General features: G+C 51.0%; 1 protein-coding gene across 1 annotated transcript; it reads left to right on the top strand.

Annotated features, from left to right (window-relative positions):
• Window positions 1–207: 207 nt before the first annotated feature.
• Window positions 208–10,793, top strand: LOC311193145 (cytochrome P450 4B1-like; the record flags this gene model as incomplete). The annotated part of the gene is made up of 13 exons (XM_084265870.1): window positions 208–393; window positions 950–1,091; window positions 2,322–2,366; window positions 3,033–3,160; window positions 3,593–3,717; window positions 3,813–3,964; window positions 4,156–4,262; window positions 5,065–5,255; window positions 5,505–5,638; window positions 6,108–6,172; window positions 6,879–6,961; window positions 7,644–7,821; window positions 10,632–10,793. 13 exons carry the CDS (start codon window positions 208–210, stop codon window positions 10,791–10,793), a joined length of 1,698 nt encoding a protein of 565 aa, XP_084121996.1.
• Window positions 10,794–14,897: the final 4,104 nt, after the last annotated feature.

Genomic DNA, 14,897 nt, shown 5'->3' with positions numbered 1-14,897 from the left:
GGCCGCCAGCCAAGCTGAGTCATTGTTACTATGATGTTCTGCTGCTATAAATCACTGCCAGCAATGCTTCACCAGGCTCAGCTCCAGCAGAGCAGGAGGGAGAGGATTTTTTGCCTGTGCCTATTCCTGTCAAGCCCAGGTGTAGGAGGAGCAGAAGAGGAGCAGGCAGGAAAAGGCAGTGCCAGGTATTCTGGACACGGGGCCAGCATGGCATCTCTGCTAGACAACATACCCAGACCTTCTGCTGCTGTTCTGCAGCTGTCTGTGCTGCTTGGTGTCATCTTTGTGCTGCTGAAGGTGACCCAGTTCTACCAGAAGAGGAAGAAACTCATCAAAGTTCTGGAGGCATTCCCTGGTCCCCCGAAACACTGGCTCTATGGCCACAATCACCTGGTAAGGAGCAAGCTGGGCTAACTCGTGGTGGGATGTCCCTACAGTTGTGCAAGATATCAGTCAGGGTGAGAGGAAGCACTGGGTAGTGTGTGTCCCCTGCTCCTGTCCCTTCCTACAGGAGAGGACCTCTGCACAGGGAGTACCAAACTTCTGCAGGGCAGGCAGAAAGGGAGCTGGGATATGGGATCTGATGGTTTGGTAAAAAACAGAGCCATGTTGTTTTCAATCATGTGCTTAAACACAGAGTTAGGTGATTTCTGGGACTTCAATGAAATTATTTAAATATAAGCAACCATAAAATGTCTCCTCTGGCATTACTATGTGTAGCATTAAACCTTCTACTCATAAGAGTGTCTCCCCCTGCACCCCCTTAAGAAGACATGACCACATGCTGTACAGAAAGCCCTCTGGGGCAAGTCCACCCACTCTCTCCCCATTTCCCAGGATAGGAAGTCTTGTGTGTGTCTTGCATGAGGGGGCAAGTTTAGACTCTGCTCTCCTTGGCACAACCCTCATTTTCTGCTTGAATTCAGTCCCTGCTTAACTGTCATTGCAGATAACTCCTGATAAAGCATTAAGTCAGATAGTGTCATGGGGAGAAGAATACCCCTATGCCTTTCCCAGATGGTTTGGACCAGTCCTACCTTCTCTAGTAATCCACCATCCTGAATATGCCAAAAGCATACTAGGCCGAACAGGTAAGTCTCTACATCTGGTTTTGTGAAGTCATGTGCTTGATGCTTCCCTACCAAGAAAATTCTGGGAAACTTGCCATCCTCTTTGCCAACTTCCTTCATGGCTATTGCAATTCCTCCTTTGCTTCCATTTGCAGAACACCAGCCCACCCTAGATTTCATGGAGCAGTTTGTATTCTCATGCAAAACAGTGACCATAGAATCATAGAATCATAGACTCATAGAATGGTCTGGGTTGGAAGGGACCCCAAGGATCACAGAGTTCCAACCCCCCTGCCACAGGCAGGGCCACCAAGCTCAGGCCTTGGATCTACGCAAGGTTGCCCAGGGTCCCATCCAACTTGGCCTTGAACACTTCCAGGGACAGGGCATCCACTACCTCTCTGGGCAGCCTGTTCCAGCACCTCACCACTCTTTCTGTAAAAAACTTCCCCCTAATACCTAATCTAAACCTTCCTTCCTTTAGTTTTAATCCATTCCCCCTTGTCTTGCCATTGTCTATCCTTTTAAAAAGTTGAATCCCCTCCTGCTTACCATGTGCCTGTTCCTCCCAGTCCACTGTCTCAATTATTGTCAGCCTTACTGTCTTCTATGGTATCTACCACCACAATGTCTGTGTTTCCCATTAAACTCAGTAATGTGTATGAGCTAGCACAGCACTGGCCCTCAGAAGACATCTCGAATCTTCTCTGCTCCTTTCTGTGGAGCATGGTGCCTGTGAGTGGCATCTCCAGGAACTCACATCCATTGTTCTCAACTTTGAGAACTGCCATGGCTGTTTCTTCTCTACACACAGTTTTTGTTACACCTCTCTGATTTTCTCAAGTCCACTAAGGTCATATTTGTAGAAGACCACTTTTAAATTCTACCTGTAGTGCTAGAGTATTTCACATGTTGAAATTAGACTAACTACACATTCTGATTTGGAGGACAAAACCTGAATTTTCTTTTTTGTTGTGGTGAATTCATTAGTGATTCATACTGTTCACAGAATGACAGACTGATTCAGGTTGGAAGGGACCCCAAAGCCCACCTAATTCCACCCCTCTGCCATGAGCAGGGACACCCTTCACTAGTCCAGGCTTTCCAAAGCCCCATCCAACCTGGCCTTGAACCCTGCCAGGGATCCAGGGGCATCACAGCTTCTCTGGGGAGCCTGTGCCAGGGCCTCACCACCCTCCCAGGGAAGGATTTGTCCCTAATGTCTGATATGCTCTCTATTTTGTTTCACAGACCGCAAGTCCGATATGCCCTACAGATTCTTAGTTCCCTGGATCGGTAAGCCATTCCCTTCCCTCATCCCTTTCAGCCACATCACACATTTCAGCAGCTTCTCTCTTGTTTTCTGTTGTTTCACTCTCTTCCATTCTAAACCCAGAACTTGCAAATGAAAGGGTTTCTTTGAGTGTGTGCACTAGTATTAGTGCTGCCCATCTAGTTGTGGAGCACATCAAGTGGCTTTGCCCTGGATCACACACCCTGACCTTCACAAAGCTACCTTCAGCTGGCTCCAGGACTGAATATCACCATGGGTAACAGGGGTGATGCACACCAAGGATGGGAAGGTTCAGGGCTTGCCCACACCTTTGAGGCAGCCCTCAAGGGTGCTGCTAACAACTGTCAGCATGGGCTGCAAAAAGCACCCAAACATTTCATTTAGGGCAGGAAAACCCACCTGGGAGAGCAAGCCACCAAGGTTTTGGTTTCAGGGTAGATGAAACATGCACAGCTGGTCTCAGTGAAGGGCATGTTGGGCATGCTTCTCCAAGTCATCCAACGAGGGCTGCTGTGGGTGGCCTCAGAGTGCTGGAGAAAAGGTTCCACCACCAACCCCTGCTCCCCTCATACCCTGCACGTTGCCCTGCCCTTGGCCAAAAGCAGTAGTGAGGCTGTCAGAACCGTGATGAGAGTCTGGAGGAGCTGATTGCTCCTTTGTGTCTCCAGGGCGGGGGCTGTTGATCTTGGATGGGACTAAATGGTTCCAGCATCGGAAGCTGCTCACCCCAGCCTTTCATTACGATGTGTTGAAATCTTATGTGGCCCTGATGTCAGACTCAGTCAAAGTGATGCTGGTAAGAATCACCACTCCTGCTACTTCTACCTTTTAACTGTGCACTGGTGAAAACAATCAGGTCTGGGAATGACCAAGGGAAAGAGGCTGGACTTAGATGGTTCCCAGAGTTTAACTGAAAGTTTTGTGTAGTTTTGGAGTTCTGAAATTGCTCCTCTGGCCTTCCTCTGGCCATTCCATTTACTCTCTCTTTCACCTGCTTTCCAATAAAATCAGCCATGGCTGGAATATCATTTCCTAGCCCAGTAACAGTAAACCTGGAAAAAGAAATGCACTGAAGGGTTTGATTAGACCCACAGAATGTACAGTGAACTAGGTAGAGCCTCTGCTTGGGGAAAAGAAAGTAATTAGCAGTGTGGATCTGGGAAAAGGGACAGGAAAATATGACCATAGATGGTAGACTGTCCCTCCTTACCCCTGTCTCCACCACTAGGATAAATGGGAAAAGAAGAACACGGAGAGGAAGTCAGTGGAGCTCTTCCAAGACGTCAGCTTGATGACACTAGACAGCATCATGAAATGCGCCTTCAGTTACAATGCCAACTGCCAGATCCAGAGGTCAGTACCTGAACTTTCAAATTCTGGGAAAGCAAGAGGGCCTGTGTCCCCTTCTTGTGCCACTAACACCAGGTTTAACCTTGGTCTCCTTACAGCAACTCAGACCATTACATCAGAGCTGTTTATGACCTGAGCTACCTCATGAGCAATAGAATCCAGAATTTTTCTTACAAGGATGTCTTCTACGACTTGACCAGCAAAGGCCGCGAGTTTCAGAACGCCTGCAAGCTGGCTCACACCCACACAGGTATTTCTCCCCCTTTCTCCCCAGACCTGTCTCCCCTGTTTGCACCTGAGGCAGCTTGGAGTGGGGTTGCAGCAGCACTGGCCAGAGGGTTACACATTAAACAGAACCCAAGCTGCTAACCAAGCAGGCAAGTGCATGAGCTCTCTGGAGAGGGAGAACACCTCTAATGTTTTGATAATCCTTCTATGCAGATAAAGTAATAAAAGAAAGAAAGATGTTGCTCTCCAGTGAGAAGGAACTTGACAAGATCCAGAAGAAGAAACACCTGGATTTTCTGGACATTCTTCTTTGTACCAAGGTGAATGTTTGAAATAATCGTATCAAAAGGCAAAGAACATCCCTGTGTGGTATCAAGGGTGCATCAGCAGAGAGCTCACCTCCCCTGGCTGGAGGTGCTGGCAACAGCTTCCCCACTCCAGATGTCCTAGCTAAGGGAAAGGTGGTTTGGAATAGAAGGAAATACGATTGTGTGAGATCATTGAACATAAATAGCTCAGGCAGATTTTTGTCTTCCTTGTTCATTTTCATTGAGTACATTAATGGCTTGAACAAAGTAAGCTGTCAGAAATCAAAGAATGAGACCTTTGGAAAGGTTACCAGGAAGCCACCTTGGCTGTAGCCCTCCTAAGAGGTTTTGTTCCTTACAGTCTGTAGTTTTACCTTCACAGACATCTTCAGACACTCTGGGCAGAGGCTGCCATTGGGTGTCCAGGAAGAAGATACCCTCTGTGCTCACTCTGTCCTTCTGGAACTTTCTTTTGTGTCTCAATTGAAACAAAAGTCACCCAAACCAAACTACTGAAAAACAGGGGCCCTTGATGGCAGATCAGGTAGAGTGTCCTTCTGTAGCGCTGGGATCTGGTATCCCCTCCAAAACCCAGCACTGTAACTCTGCTCACTGCAGAGTTGGCAATCAGCAGGTCTGACTGTTCTCACATGTATTTGATGTATTTCCTACTGGCTGGCTTCCTGGTGTCCAGAGAGACACAAGAGACACACAATCAGGTCCTCCTCCATCAGCATCTGGGGTTATTTTTATACCTGAAGGAGCAAGTCCAATTAAAGAGCACTTGCAAATGAGACACTCTTCTCTCTGTTAGGATGCAAATGGAGTTGGGCTATCTGATGAGGACCTGCGTGCCGAGGTGGACACATTCATGTTTGCAGGTCATGATACCACAGCCAGTGGAATCTCCTGGCTCTTGTACTGCCTGTCATTATATCCAGAGTACCAGCAACGGTGCAGGGAGGAGATCCAGGAGATCTTGGGAGACCGAGATACCATTGAGTGGTGAGCTAGGACTTCCTATTTCTTAATTTTGAACTCTTTACACTCATCCTGAGAGGGAAACTTCATCCACCTTATACTGCATCTGCACTGGGGCGTTCTGCTTTTCATGTGGCAACGCTGGCAGCAAAGGGACGACTAAGGAGAAAACCTAATAGGAGATTCAGCCTACCCAGCCCCCATTGCTGTTGTCTTCATTGTTGCCACTCAAACACAACCTGATACCCCATCCCACCCCCAATTTGCTTTCAGGGATGACCTTGGGAAGATGACTTACACCACAATGTGCATCAAAGAGAGTCTGCGCCTGTTCCCACCAGTTCCTTCCGTGTCCCGATACCTCTCTGAACCCATCAGGTTTTCCGATGGACGCAGCTTGCCAGCAGGTTTGTTGAGTTTGTTCATCCTTCATGCTGCTGTCCATGACAAGTGGGGTATCCTTGCTAGAGCTGCTGTGTGGAGGGGCTGCTGGGGCTTCCAGCCTCTCTTCTCTCGCCAAAGGGCTGTTTGGGGCCACCCCAGCTCACAATGATAGCTGTCCCAAAAGGGTGACTGGAGAGAGTTCAAGGACATGCTCCAGGGCACTGGAATGTTTGCAGAGCTCAATGGACACTTGCAGAGTGTTGATCCTGGACAAGAGTAAAAGCTCATCTCTGGTACCAAAATGGGTCCCCGTTCTGATGTCACTGTTTCTTCCATGTAAGGGTTTCAGGAGGTGGCTTGCCAGGACAGGCTGGGTATCCTCCCTGCCATATCTCCTGCAACAGCCCTGGGGAGGGAGACCATCCCACAAACACCTCTCCTGGGTCTTCAGTCTGACATGTCATGAGCTTTTTTTCAATTTTTATTTTCCAGGGTGCCAGGTTGGACTGCACATATTTGCTATTCACAGGAACCGGGATATATGGGAGGACCCTGAGGTATTTCACTTCTACAACAAGCAGTGGCAGATGATCTCAAAGCCCAGACAACCACTCCCCTTGAACAAGGCATCCTGTGCCTCCTCACCACAAGTGGATTTTTTCCCCCCACCCTCTTATTCCAACAGTCCATATCCAAATGCAAAACTCACTGAAGTTACCAAACAACCCAAAGTCTTTGAACATGACAAAGTGCTGGGAAAGGGTGCTGAATAGTCTCAGGCTGCTTTCAGCTGCTCTGGATAGACTTAGATCCCAGCGTGGCATGAGAAATCCCAAGCCCTCCAGGCAATGTGTGGTTTGAAGTTGATCTCTTAGAGGCCACAAGAAAAGAAATAGCTGGGAAACTTGAAGGAGGGGCTGCAGTTGCTTCACTCCAGCAGCTCTCTGGAGAGGCATGATCAGGCATTTCTGGACGGGAGCGAATCTGACTTGATCGCTGCTGCCATGGATAAAGAAATGCCTGCAAGCATCCTGGGTACTGTAGTGGGTAATCTGGATATCTCCAAGGGGAATGGAGACACTGTACAGCCACCAGTGCCCTCTTCTCATCCATCTGGGTGGCTTTGCAGAGGGATGAATGTCAGCTGCAGCTTCTCTGGGGCAGCAGAAGCCACATCCAGTCCTGCCTTGGGGACTGGGGAAGAAGCTGGTGTTGCCCATATCACAGCCAACAGTAACTAAATGGCCTTTTTTGCTCCCACAGATTTATGATCCCTTGAGGTTTTCTCCAGAGAACTCAGCACAGAGGCACTCCCATGCTTTCCTGCCTTTCTCTGCTGGATCCAGGTGAGAGATCCTTCATCACTCTCCTTCCCTGTAGGCTGCATCATATGGGAGACCTAGCTCAGAGCTGAGCTCCTGAGGTTAATCCCCCCTTAGTGCCCATGAGCCGACTTGGCTTAGCCAACTCAAGCAGGCTCTCCATAACAGGATCTCCACCATGCTCCATGAGCTCCAGAGCATTTCCCATACCCCAGGCTCTATGGTTGCTGTAGGGTTTCACACACTTTTCTTGTGGATTTGTGAAGAGGTTTACATTTTCTGGTGTCTGCATTTGGAACATGGGCTTCCTTCCTTAGGGGTGAATACCCAGTACACCTGGGTCCAAGTCTGTGTGGCTTCCATGCTGTATAAATAGACAGGTTACTGAAACCTCAGTATCCTGTAAGAAGAAATACCCTGCACAGGGCCAAAACAACTTTTCTGAGGTGTCTGGGGTTTTAGCTGGATTCCTACAGCACTTCCTAGTGAAGTAAAGCCCAATTCTCTCAATCTCATATCTTTAACAAATGAGTGATGCCCCATCACAGAGCTGGGTGCAGTTTGGTGTGGCATCAGGGGATTCCTAGGTAAGCTGTGTCATCCTTGCAGCAACTGGAGGACCCTCAGCTTGGCAGTGGCTGAGCCCAGGTCGGGGGTGGTGGGGGATAAAGGCTGCAGTCTGAGACTTTTGTCATCCTCTTCCCAGGAACTGCATCGGGCAGCAGTTTGCCATGAACGAGATGAAGGTGGCGCTGGCCCTGACCCTGCTGCGCTTCGAGCTGTCCCCCGACCCATCCAACCCTCCCACACTGATACAGCAGCTCATCCTCAGGTCCAGCAATGGGATCCACCTGCATCTGAGGAAGATTCAGTCTCCTCGTGGGGTACCACAGCAGGGGCCAAGTGCACTGCCAAGGACCACCCTCCACCCTGAAGTTTAAGAGGGGCAACTAAACAGACCCACCCACATCAGACCTCTCCACCTTAACCTCTCTCCCTGCTCCCACCCAGGGGGTTATGCTGGCCCCCTCACACACACACTGAACCCAGCAGGTCCAGATCCCATCCTTGCACAGGGAACAGCTCTGCCCAGGGGGTTTCACAGTGCAGCCGTGGCTTAACCTTCACCTCCACGAGCATCCTCCATGTCCTGTTCATCTCCTCAACTCCAGCCTGCCCTTGCACTCTGCCTGGTGGCCCTTCTGTCACCTACCTGTGCATCTGCACCATTGCCAGTTCCCACTTGGGCACGGCAGTGAGCAACACCATGGTTTGCATGGATGCCTAAAGCCTGGACACTGCCCAAGAACAATATTTCTTCCCTGCCTTCAGCCTGGGAGTGCTGGGGCAGGGAGCTTCTCCTCGAAGCCACACTACATCTCCATGCACCACCCTAACCCATTCCAGGGCTGGCTCTGTGCCTGCTGTTACAGGGATTAAGGCCAGAGGGTTTTTCTGCCTTGACACTGGAAGTTCTTGAGCTGAGGGCACTCAGGACCCAGCACAGAAACCTGTCACCAGCTGACCTGGAGAGAGCACTCATCTCCCTCAAAACAATGTGTAATCAGCCTTGTCCTCCTCTTCTCTCTGAAATGAGAATAACACCTTTCAGATGTACTCCCCAAGAGGGGCTTTGGCTTCCTTTGCATTTATGGACCAAGGGGGGTACAGGGTAAGTCCCCACAGCCCAGAGGCATGGCTGTGCCCAAGGGTACAGCCCTGCGAGTGTTTTCTTAAGCTGCAAGGGTTGTTTTAGAGGGTTTGCCCCTTGTTGAGCCTGAGGAGCCTGTTTCCACCCCTCCCATGCCACAGGTCACCAAGCCTTTGCCTCCGGGAGTTTCCATGGTAAGGAAACAACTGAAACATTCTGGGGTGACACAAAGCACAACAGAAATCCTTGCACTGCCCACCAAATGCTGGCAACAAGAATGAAATCGGCTTCCAAACAAGAAAGTCCCAAGAGGAAGCACAAGTCCATCTCAAGCTCTTTTCTGCACAGGCTGAGAACTGACTGCTCAGTACAGGAGTGAGCCGCCAGAGGGGTGTGGGTGGGCGCTGACCCTGACACCAGGCTCATTTTGGGGGTTCAGGCACCCACTGCAGGGTTTCCCCACCAGCACCGGCCATAGGTGGGCTCCCAGCCAAGGGGGGAGACCTGCTGTGTGAGCTGCGGGTCTGGGATGGGAAATGGATCACTAGGTGGCAGTGGGAGACCCAGGAAAAAAAAACAACCAGTCGAAATCCTCCCTGGTCCCTGGCAAAACCCCCTGTGCTGGGGAGGGAGCTGATGTGCCCCAGCCCACCCCCGTCCCATGCTCAGCTTCAGCCGTGCTGGGCAGCAGAGCCGGCACTGCTCCCTCACGGTCCCCAGCAGGATGCCGGTGCAGGAAAAGCTTGTCACTGGGTGTGCCCGGGCAGTCAGCAGGCATCGGGGGAAACTGAGGCAGGGAGGGCTGTACACATGCCACGTCACGGTGAGAGACGACACTGTTTGCCCAGCTCTCGCTTATGGCAGCAGCATCTCCAGCATCGCTGGGCACTAAGATAGCCAAACCCCTTCTGTCTGTCTGGGCAGCTCCACTCTGCTCGTGGCCAGACAAGGACAGCCCAACCTGAGCATCTCCCCGCTTGCATAACCCTCTGCAGCCCCCGGCTCCCCATCTCTGCCACGTCCTCAGTCTGAGAAACAAAACTCCCCCAGTGCTGGATCCGCACTGGGGCTTTGGCTGTCTCGGTTCCTACCGGCACAGGGATGCTGGGAATAACCAGCAAGGTGCAGCTTGTGCTTATTTTACAAGGCAGCTGGAGACAAGGTTCCTCTTCTCCCCACTCCCTGCCCCTCTCTCTCCAGGTGCAGGTTGTGTAGGTGCTGATGCCACCACCCTTGCACTGCTGCTGAGCTCAGGCTGGTCTCAAACACCAGAGTCCAGCTCTCCTCCCCAGCTCCAGTACAGCAAGGCCGTTGGAGGGCAGCAGTTTGATGCAGCTTCTTGTTACTGGCTCTGTTTGTCAGACCTATCAGCCACCCACCCAGCCAGCAAGCCACCTTGTAGCTTTGTTCACCCCCTCTCCAGCTCGTGGTCCAAGCAATGTTCTTGGGGAGTGTTTGGCTGCAAAGACCCATCCCTGCCTCCTTGGTGGTGTGTTGCAAAGGAAGCTAGGTGGCTCTTGAAGATGTCCCTATGGCATCTCCTGGTTTGGGCATGGGGCCTAAGGTCAGGGTAGGAAAAGTCAGATCTGATGAGGAGCCAGAACTGCTGCCCATTCCAGTGTCTGCGTGGTGCCCTGCTTGGCGTCCCAGCCCTGTGTTTCGAGGCCATCACCCTACTCACTGTCATGACCAAGGATGCTCACTTGGTTTCAAAGTGTCCTCCCAGCAGCTAGCAACAGCCAAACCCTGACCACCTCCAGCAGAGACAGACCTTCCCTGGGGAAACTGATCTGGGAAATCCCAAGAAAGAAGAAAAATTACTGCCATTTTTTGTGCCAAAAAAGGATCATTATTCCAGGCAGTTCTGACAATAATTGAGGTAACCTGAGCTAAACTCTTCAAAGTCTCTCCCCATTAGGAATCACACTTAACCCAGGTTTGCAGTTTGAGGGACCAAAGCTTTTGGGGAAAGATCTCCCAGCACCGATGCATTATGGATCCATAATGCAGTGGCATCAGGGAGAAAATTCTTCTGCTTTTCAGCTTATTCAGGTCAAACCAGGCAATCCAAACATCCTCCCCACCTTCAAACGCTGGCAGTTTCTGGACAGCAGCACGTTCAAGATAACCTCCTGTGCCAAGCCACCATTAAACGGCTCTGAGAGCAGCAAAAAGCAGCACGAGGAGCCGAGCAGCGCCCAGTGACACAGATCTAATCACCCCAGCATTTGCCCCAAATGTGTCCCTGCCAGGCTGTGACATTTCTACGCTGTCTCAGCTCTCTCCCTCCATCACCATGGCTACGGCAGCCGCCAATCCACAGGCGAGTTCTTCCAGGGTACCACCAAACCCTCTGGGAGATGCTACGAGAGCCAGCCCCTTTGGCAGGGAGACACTTCGGGGACCCTGGGACAGCCCCTAGCACTGAGATGTCCCCTTTCTCTTCTTTCCCTCCTCCTTTTTATTTTTTCTTTCTCTCTTTTCTTTTTTTTTTTTTTTTCTTCTTCTTCTTTTTTGAAGCACAAACAATGGAGCTAAAAGGTTGGGTATCAGGCCGATAATCATGAATGACGTGTCGTTATTACACACCACACATTCATTATCTCCCACTCCAGCCATGTCACAGGCGGCTGGAGGAGGGCAGATAACGGGGTGCCTTCATGCAGATGGCTTATTATCAGGATGTTCCAGGAGGGGCTTTAAGACAGTTAGTGATGCTGTTTGCCAGTTAAAGATTAGAGACCCCAGAGAATAATTAACAATCCCAAAACCCAGTTTTTCTGCTGGATTCTTCTGCTTTCTCCCCCCTCCCCCATCCTCTTTAATCTATTCACTCTAGCAGGTGTAATAAAGTGATAAGGACAGGCTCCGGGGATGTTTGTTTGGCTACTACGGGTGTATAAACCAACAATGGATGGTATTTTACTTCTGGCTTTCAGTGGCTTGAATCAAAACCAAAAACTTTGCAGCCCCCTTGCCCACACACAGCTACCCCTACACACAGGGCTCCCACCTGGGTTCCTTCCCCAGCATGAAGGATTGCAATGGTGGGACAGGCTCCCTTTTCACTTTTGGAGGTCCAAATCGCATTGCCTGGGTGTCAAGACACCCAATGCCAGGACATAAATCCCAGGATATACTGCTGAGGGCCACGGCTGAAGCTGGCAGCCCTGTCAGCAGCAGTTTACCTGTGTACAGCAAGGCTTTAATTAAACCACCTTAGAATAATTTCTATGGTAGGTGTCCACCTGTTCGAGCTGCCGCAGGGTTGTGGTCACAGCTGGAACAGAAACATCTTAAAACTCCACAGATAAAGGGCCCCAGGAGAGATTGTGGAAACATCAGAGTAAAGGTGGCATTCAACAAGATGCCCTGTTATCTGGGGATCCAGGAAATGAGTTGCCACCTCCCTGGACACAAAGGAAAGCTATGCTACATCTTGGAACAAAATGGTAAGGCAAAAAGACCACCCTCACTATCTTCTGCCCAAAAGGAGACTACCCTGTCAACAGCAGGTCCCAACCCTGAACATCTTACTGAAGCCCAGGCTTCAGAGACACTGGCATTACAGAGTGAGGGGTGGGATAGGGTACCCACAAGTGTTCTTCCTCTTCATAAATGAGCATGGGGTGACTTACAGAGGGCACAATCATCCCCCATGGTGCATGAAGAGAGGTGCTGGGGAGGATTTGTCCCCCAGGCAAGTTGGCTCAGGGCCCTTCAGATAGGTCAGCAAGGTTGTTAGAAGTGCCCATCACTTGAGAGCTCTCAGGTACAGCCCTAGCTCTGGAGGGCATCCCCCCAGCTCATAGGGTCAACACAGCAAGTACAAGTGCTGTGACACCAGAAGTTGCCTTCCCAATCATGCTCATCCTGCCAGGGAGGGATGAGACAGCATTGTGCTTTAAAGAGCATCCCCAACCCTATCAGCAAGAGATGAGATATCCTAATTATGGCAGTACAGGCGAGGATCCCGGCCGTATCAGCCAGCACAGAAAGGTAAACAAGAAATATAACAATGGACCCTTAACACTCATTAGCTGTGTCAGATAATACCTCACTTTTCTCCCTTTGGGGCTTAAAATCTAATTAAGATTTTCCAACAATAAATTTCATTTATGCTCGCTCCCTTTTGTTCTTTTTAGGATCACACTGAGAAGCAGCCATGAGTCAGCTGCACGGCTTGTGGGAAGGCAGCCCGCTTCACACAGCCAGCCTTGGGTCCTGTTTGACAGACAAGAGAAACCGAGGCAGGGCGGCACCCCAGGCAGTGCAGAGGTGAGGTCCCACAAGGGAGATGACACCCTGGCTCTCGTGAAAGGTGTTTTATCCAGGAAAGTGAACTCTGGATCCCAGAGCGTTAGGAGGTGGAAAGGACCTTAAAAGATCATCTAGTCCCACCCCGCCCCCCGCCAGAGCAGGGTCACCCAGACTAAATCACACAGGAACGTGTCCAGGTGGAGTTTGAATGTCTCCAGAGAAGGAGACTCCACAGCCTCCCTGGGCAGCCTGTCCCAGGGCTCCATCACCCTCACAGTGAAAAGGTTACTCCTTACATTCACATGGAACTCCCTGTGCTCCAGCTTGCACCCATTGCCCCTTGTCCTATCGCTGCCATCACTGAGAAGAGCCTGGCTCCATCCTCCTGACTCTCGCCCTTTACATATTTATAAACATTAATAAAGTCACCCCTCAGTCTCCTATTCTCCAGGCAAAAGAAGCCCAGCTGCCTCAGCCTTCCCTCACAAGGAAGGAGTTTCACTCCCTCAATCATCTTGGTGGCCCTGCACTGGACTCTCTCGTGGAGTTCTATGTCCTTCCTAAGCTGAGGGACGAGAACTGGGCACAATATTCCAGGTGTGGTCTCATCTCTGGTGTTGAAACCAAATGGTATGAAAGCTGGTATGAAACCAAGTACCAGGGTTCCTGAGCTACCCTGAAGCATATAGTGGTAAAGCCACATCCCTCTGTTTGCTTGGACCTACAACCACGAGACGGATCCATGGGAAAGGGACCCACCGAGCCCCCAGCATGCCTCCACATCTGCACCCATGCATTTGTCTCACTGCCAGAGCCTGCTCAGGGCAGGGAATAAACTCCTGCTGTTACTCATTATAAGGACACTGCTTCTAACTCCTTCTGCAACCAAGAGGTAAAAATTAATGGGCTCCCCTCTTCCCACCACACCCCCAGCCCGAGTGCTGACGCGGCAGGAGCACGCAATGACTAATCCACCTTAAACCCTGCCAAGTGAAGCATTACCCCCAACTCCAGGAAGCTTGTTTTTCCCAAAGCCCTCTGACGTTTGGCACCTGCCAGAGAAAAGTCAGGGGAGCAGCATCCACTCAGGGAACAAGTGGGGAGGTCCTGTACCCAGCCTGGGGCTGGCTCAACCTCCAGCTGCCCAAGGGAAGGTGGTAGAAGGGCACAGCTCTGATGTGATGCTGGGGATGGCAGCTGCCGTGCCTCTGCACCTGAGAGCTTGACCCCTCCAACCCTTCTGCCTGTTTTCTTCTATCCCTGTGGAATTTCTCAACTGGAGTTGTGATTTCTCAACACTGAGTCCTGAGGGTGTTTTCGAAACGCTTGCCTACGTGAGGCTTTTCAGGGAGATGCCTTTCGGGGTGGGTCTGTTATCAGAAGGCTCCTGTTTTACACCCATGCCCAAATTTTTGTGTCACCACCTGCTAGGGACATCAACAGCTTCACCTGCTGGAAGTGAGAGAGCGGCTCATGGTGAGCAGTAGCACCAGGGTCCAGCTCCAGCTCTCTGCTCCATCCCCAAGGGCTCCCCAAAGTGGGAAGAAGCCTGTTTTGGGCTGAGCTCCCCAGTAGGAGCATGACATCTTTGCTTTGGGGATCATCCATCAGGTTTCAGTGTTGTAGGAGAACAGGGTGTTCGGCAAGCCCTTGCCTGGGGAAGAAATCTGCTGCCTGCACCATGCTGGGTAGCACCTCTGCCAGGGCAGGCTTGGGGCTTTTAAGATCACTGACAAGCACAGAGGGGCAGGAAAAGTCCATTCAGGGTTGAAACACACAGAGCAGGAGCTCTGATAGTGGGAGGCAGAGATGCCTCCCGCCCAAACACACTCCTGCCTGCTTCTGGCATCACTACCTGCAAATGGGCCTCCAAAGCACCTCCTGGGCAGAAGCCAGGGCTCCTCCCAGGTCCTGACCCATCACAGCTGCTGTTTGACAGCAGATCTAACATCTCCCTTTGCCTCCATGCTCAGTTGAAAGCAAAGATGGCTCAGGCACCCAATGTCCCCCTGCCACCTCCTCCCCTTGCATTTGCACAGCCCCAAGCAC

Source organism: Gallinula chloropus, assembly GCF_964237585.1.
Source record: "Gallinula chloropus genome assembly, chromosome: 6".
Taxonomy (NCBI): Eukaryota; Metazoa; Chordata; class Aves; order Gruiformes; family Rallidae; genus Gallinula; species Gallinula chloropus.
This window is presented reverse-complemented; position numbering and strand designations above follow the sequence as displayed.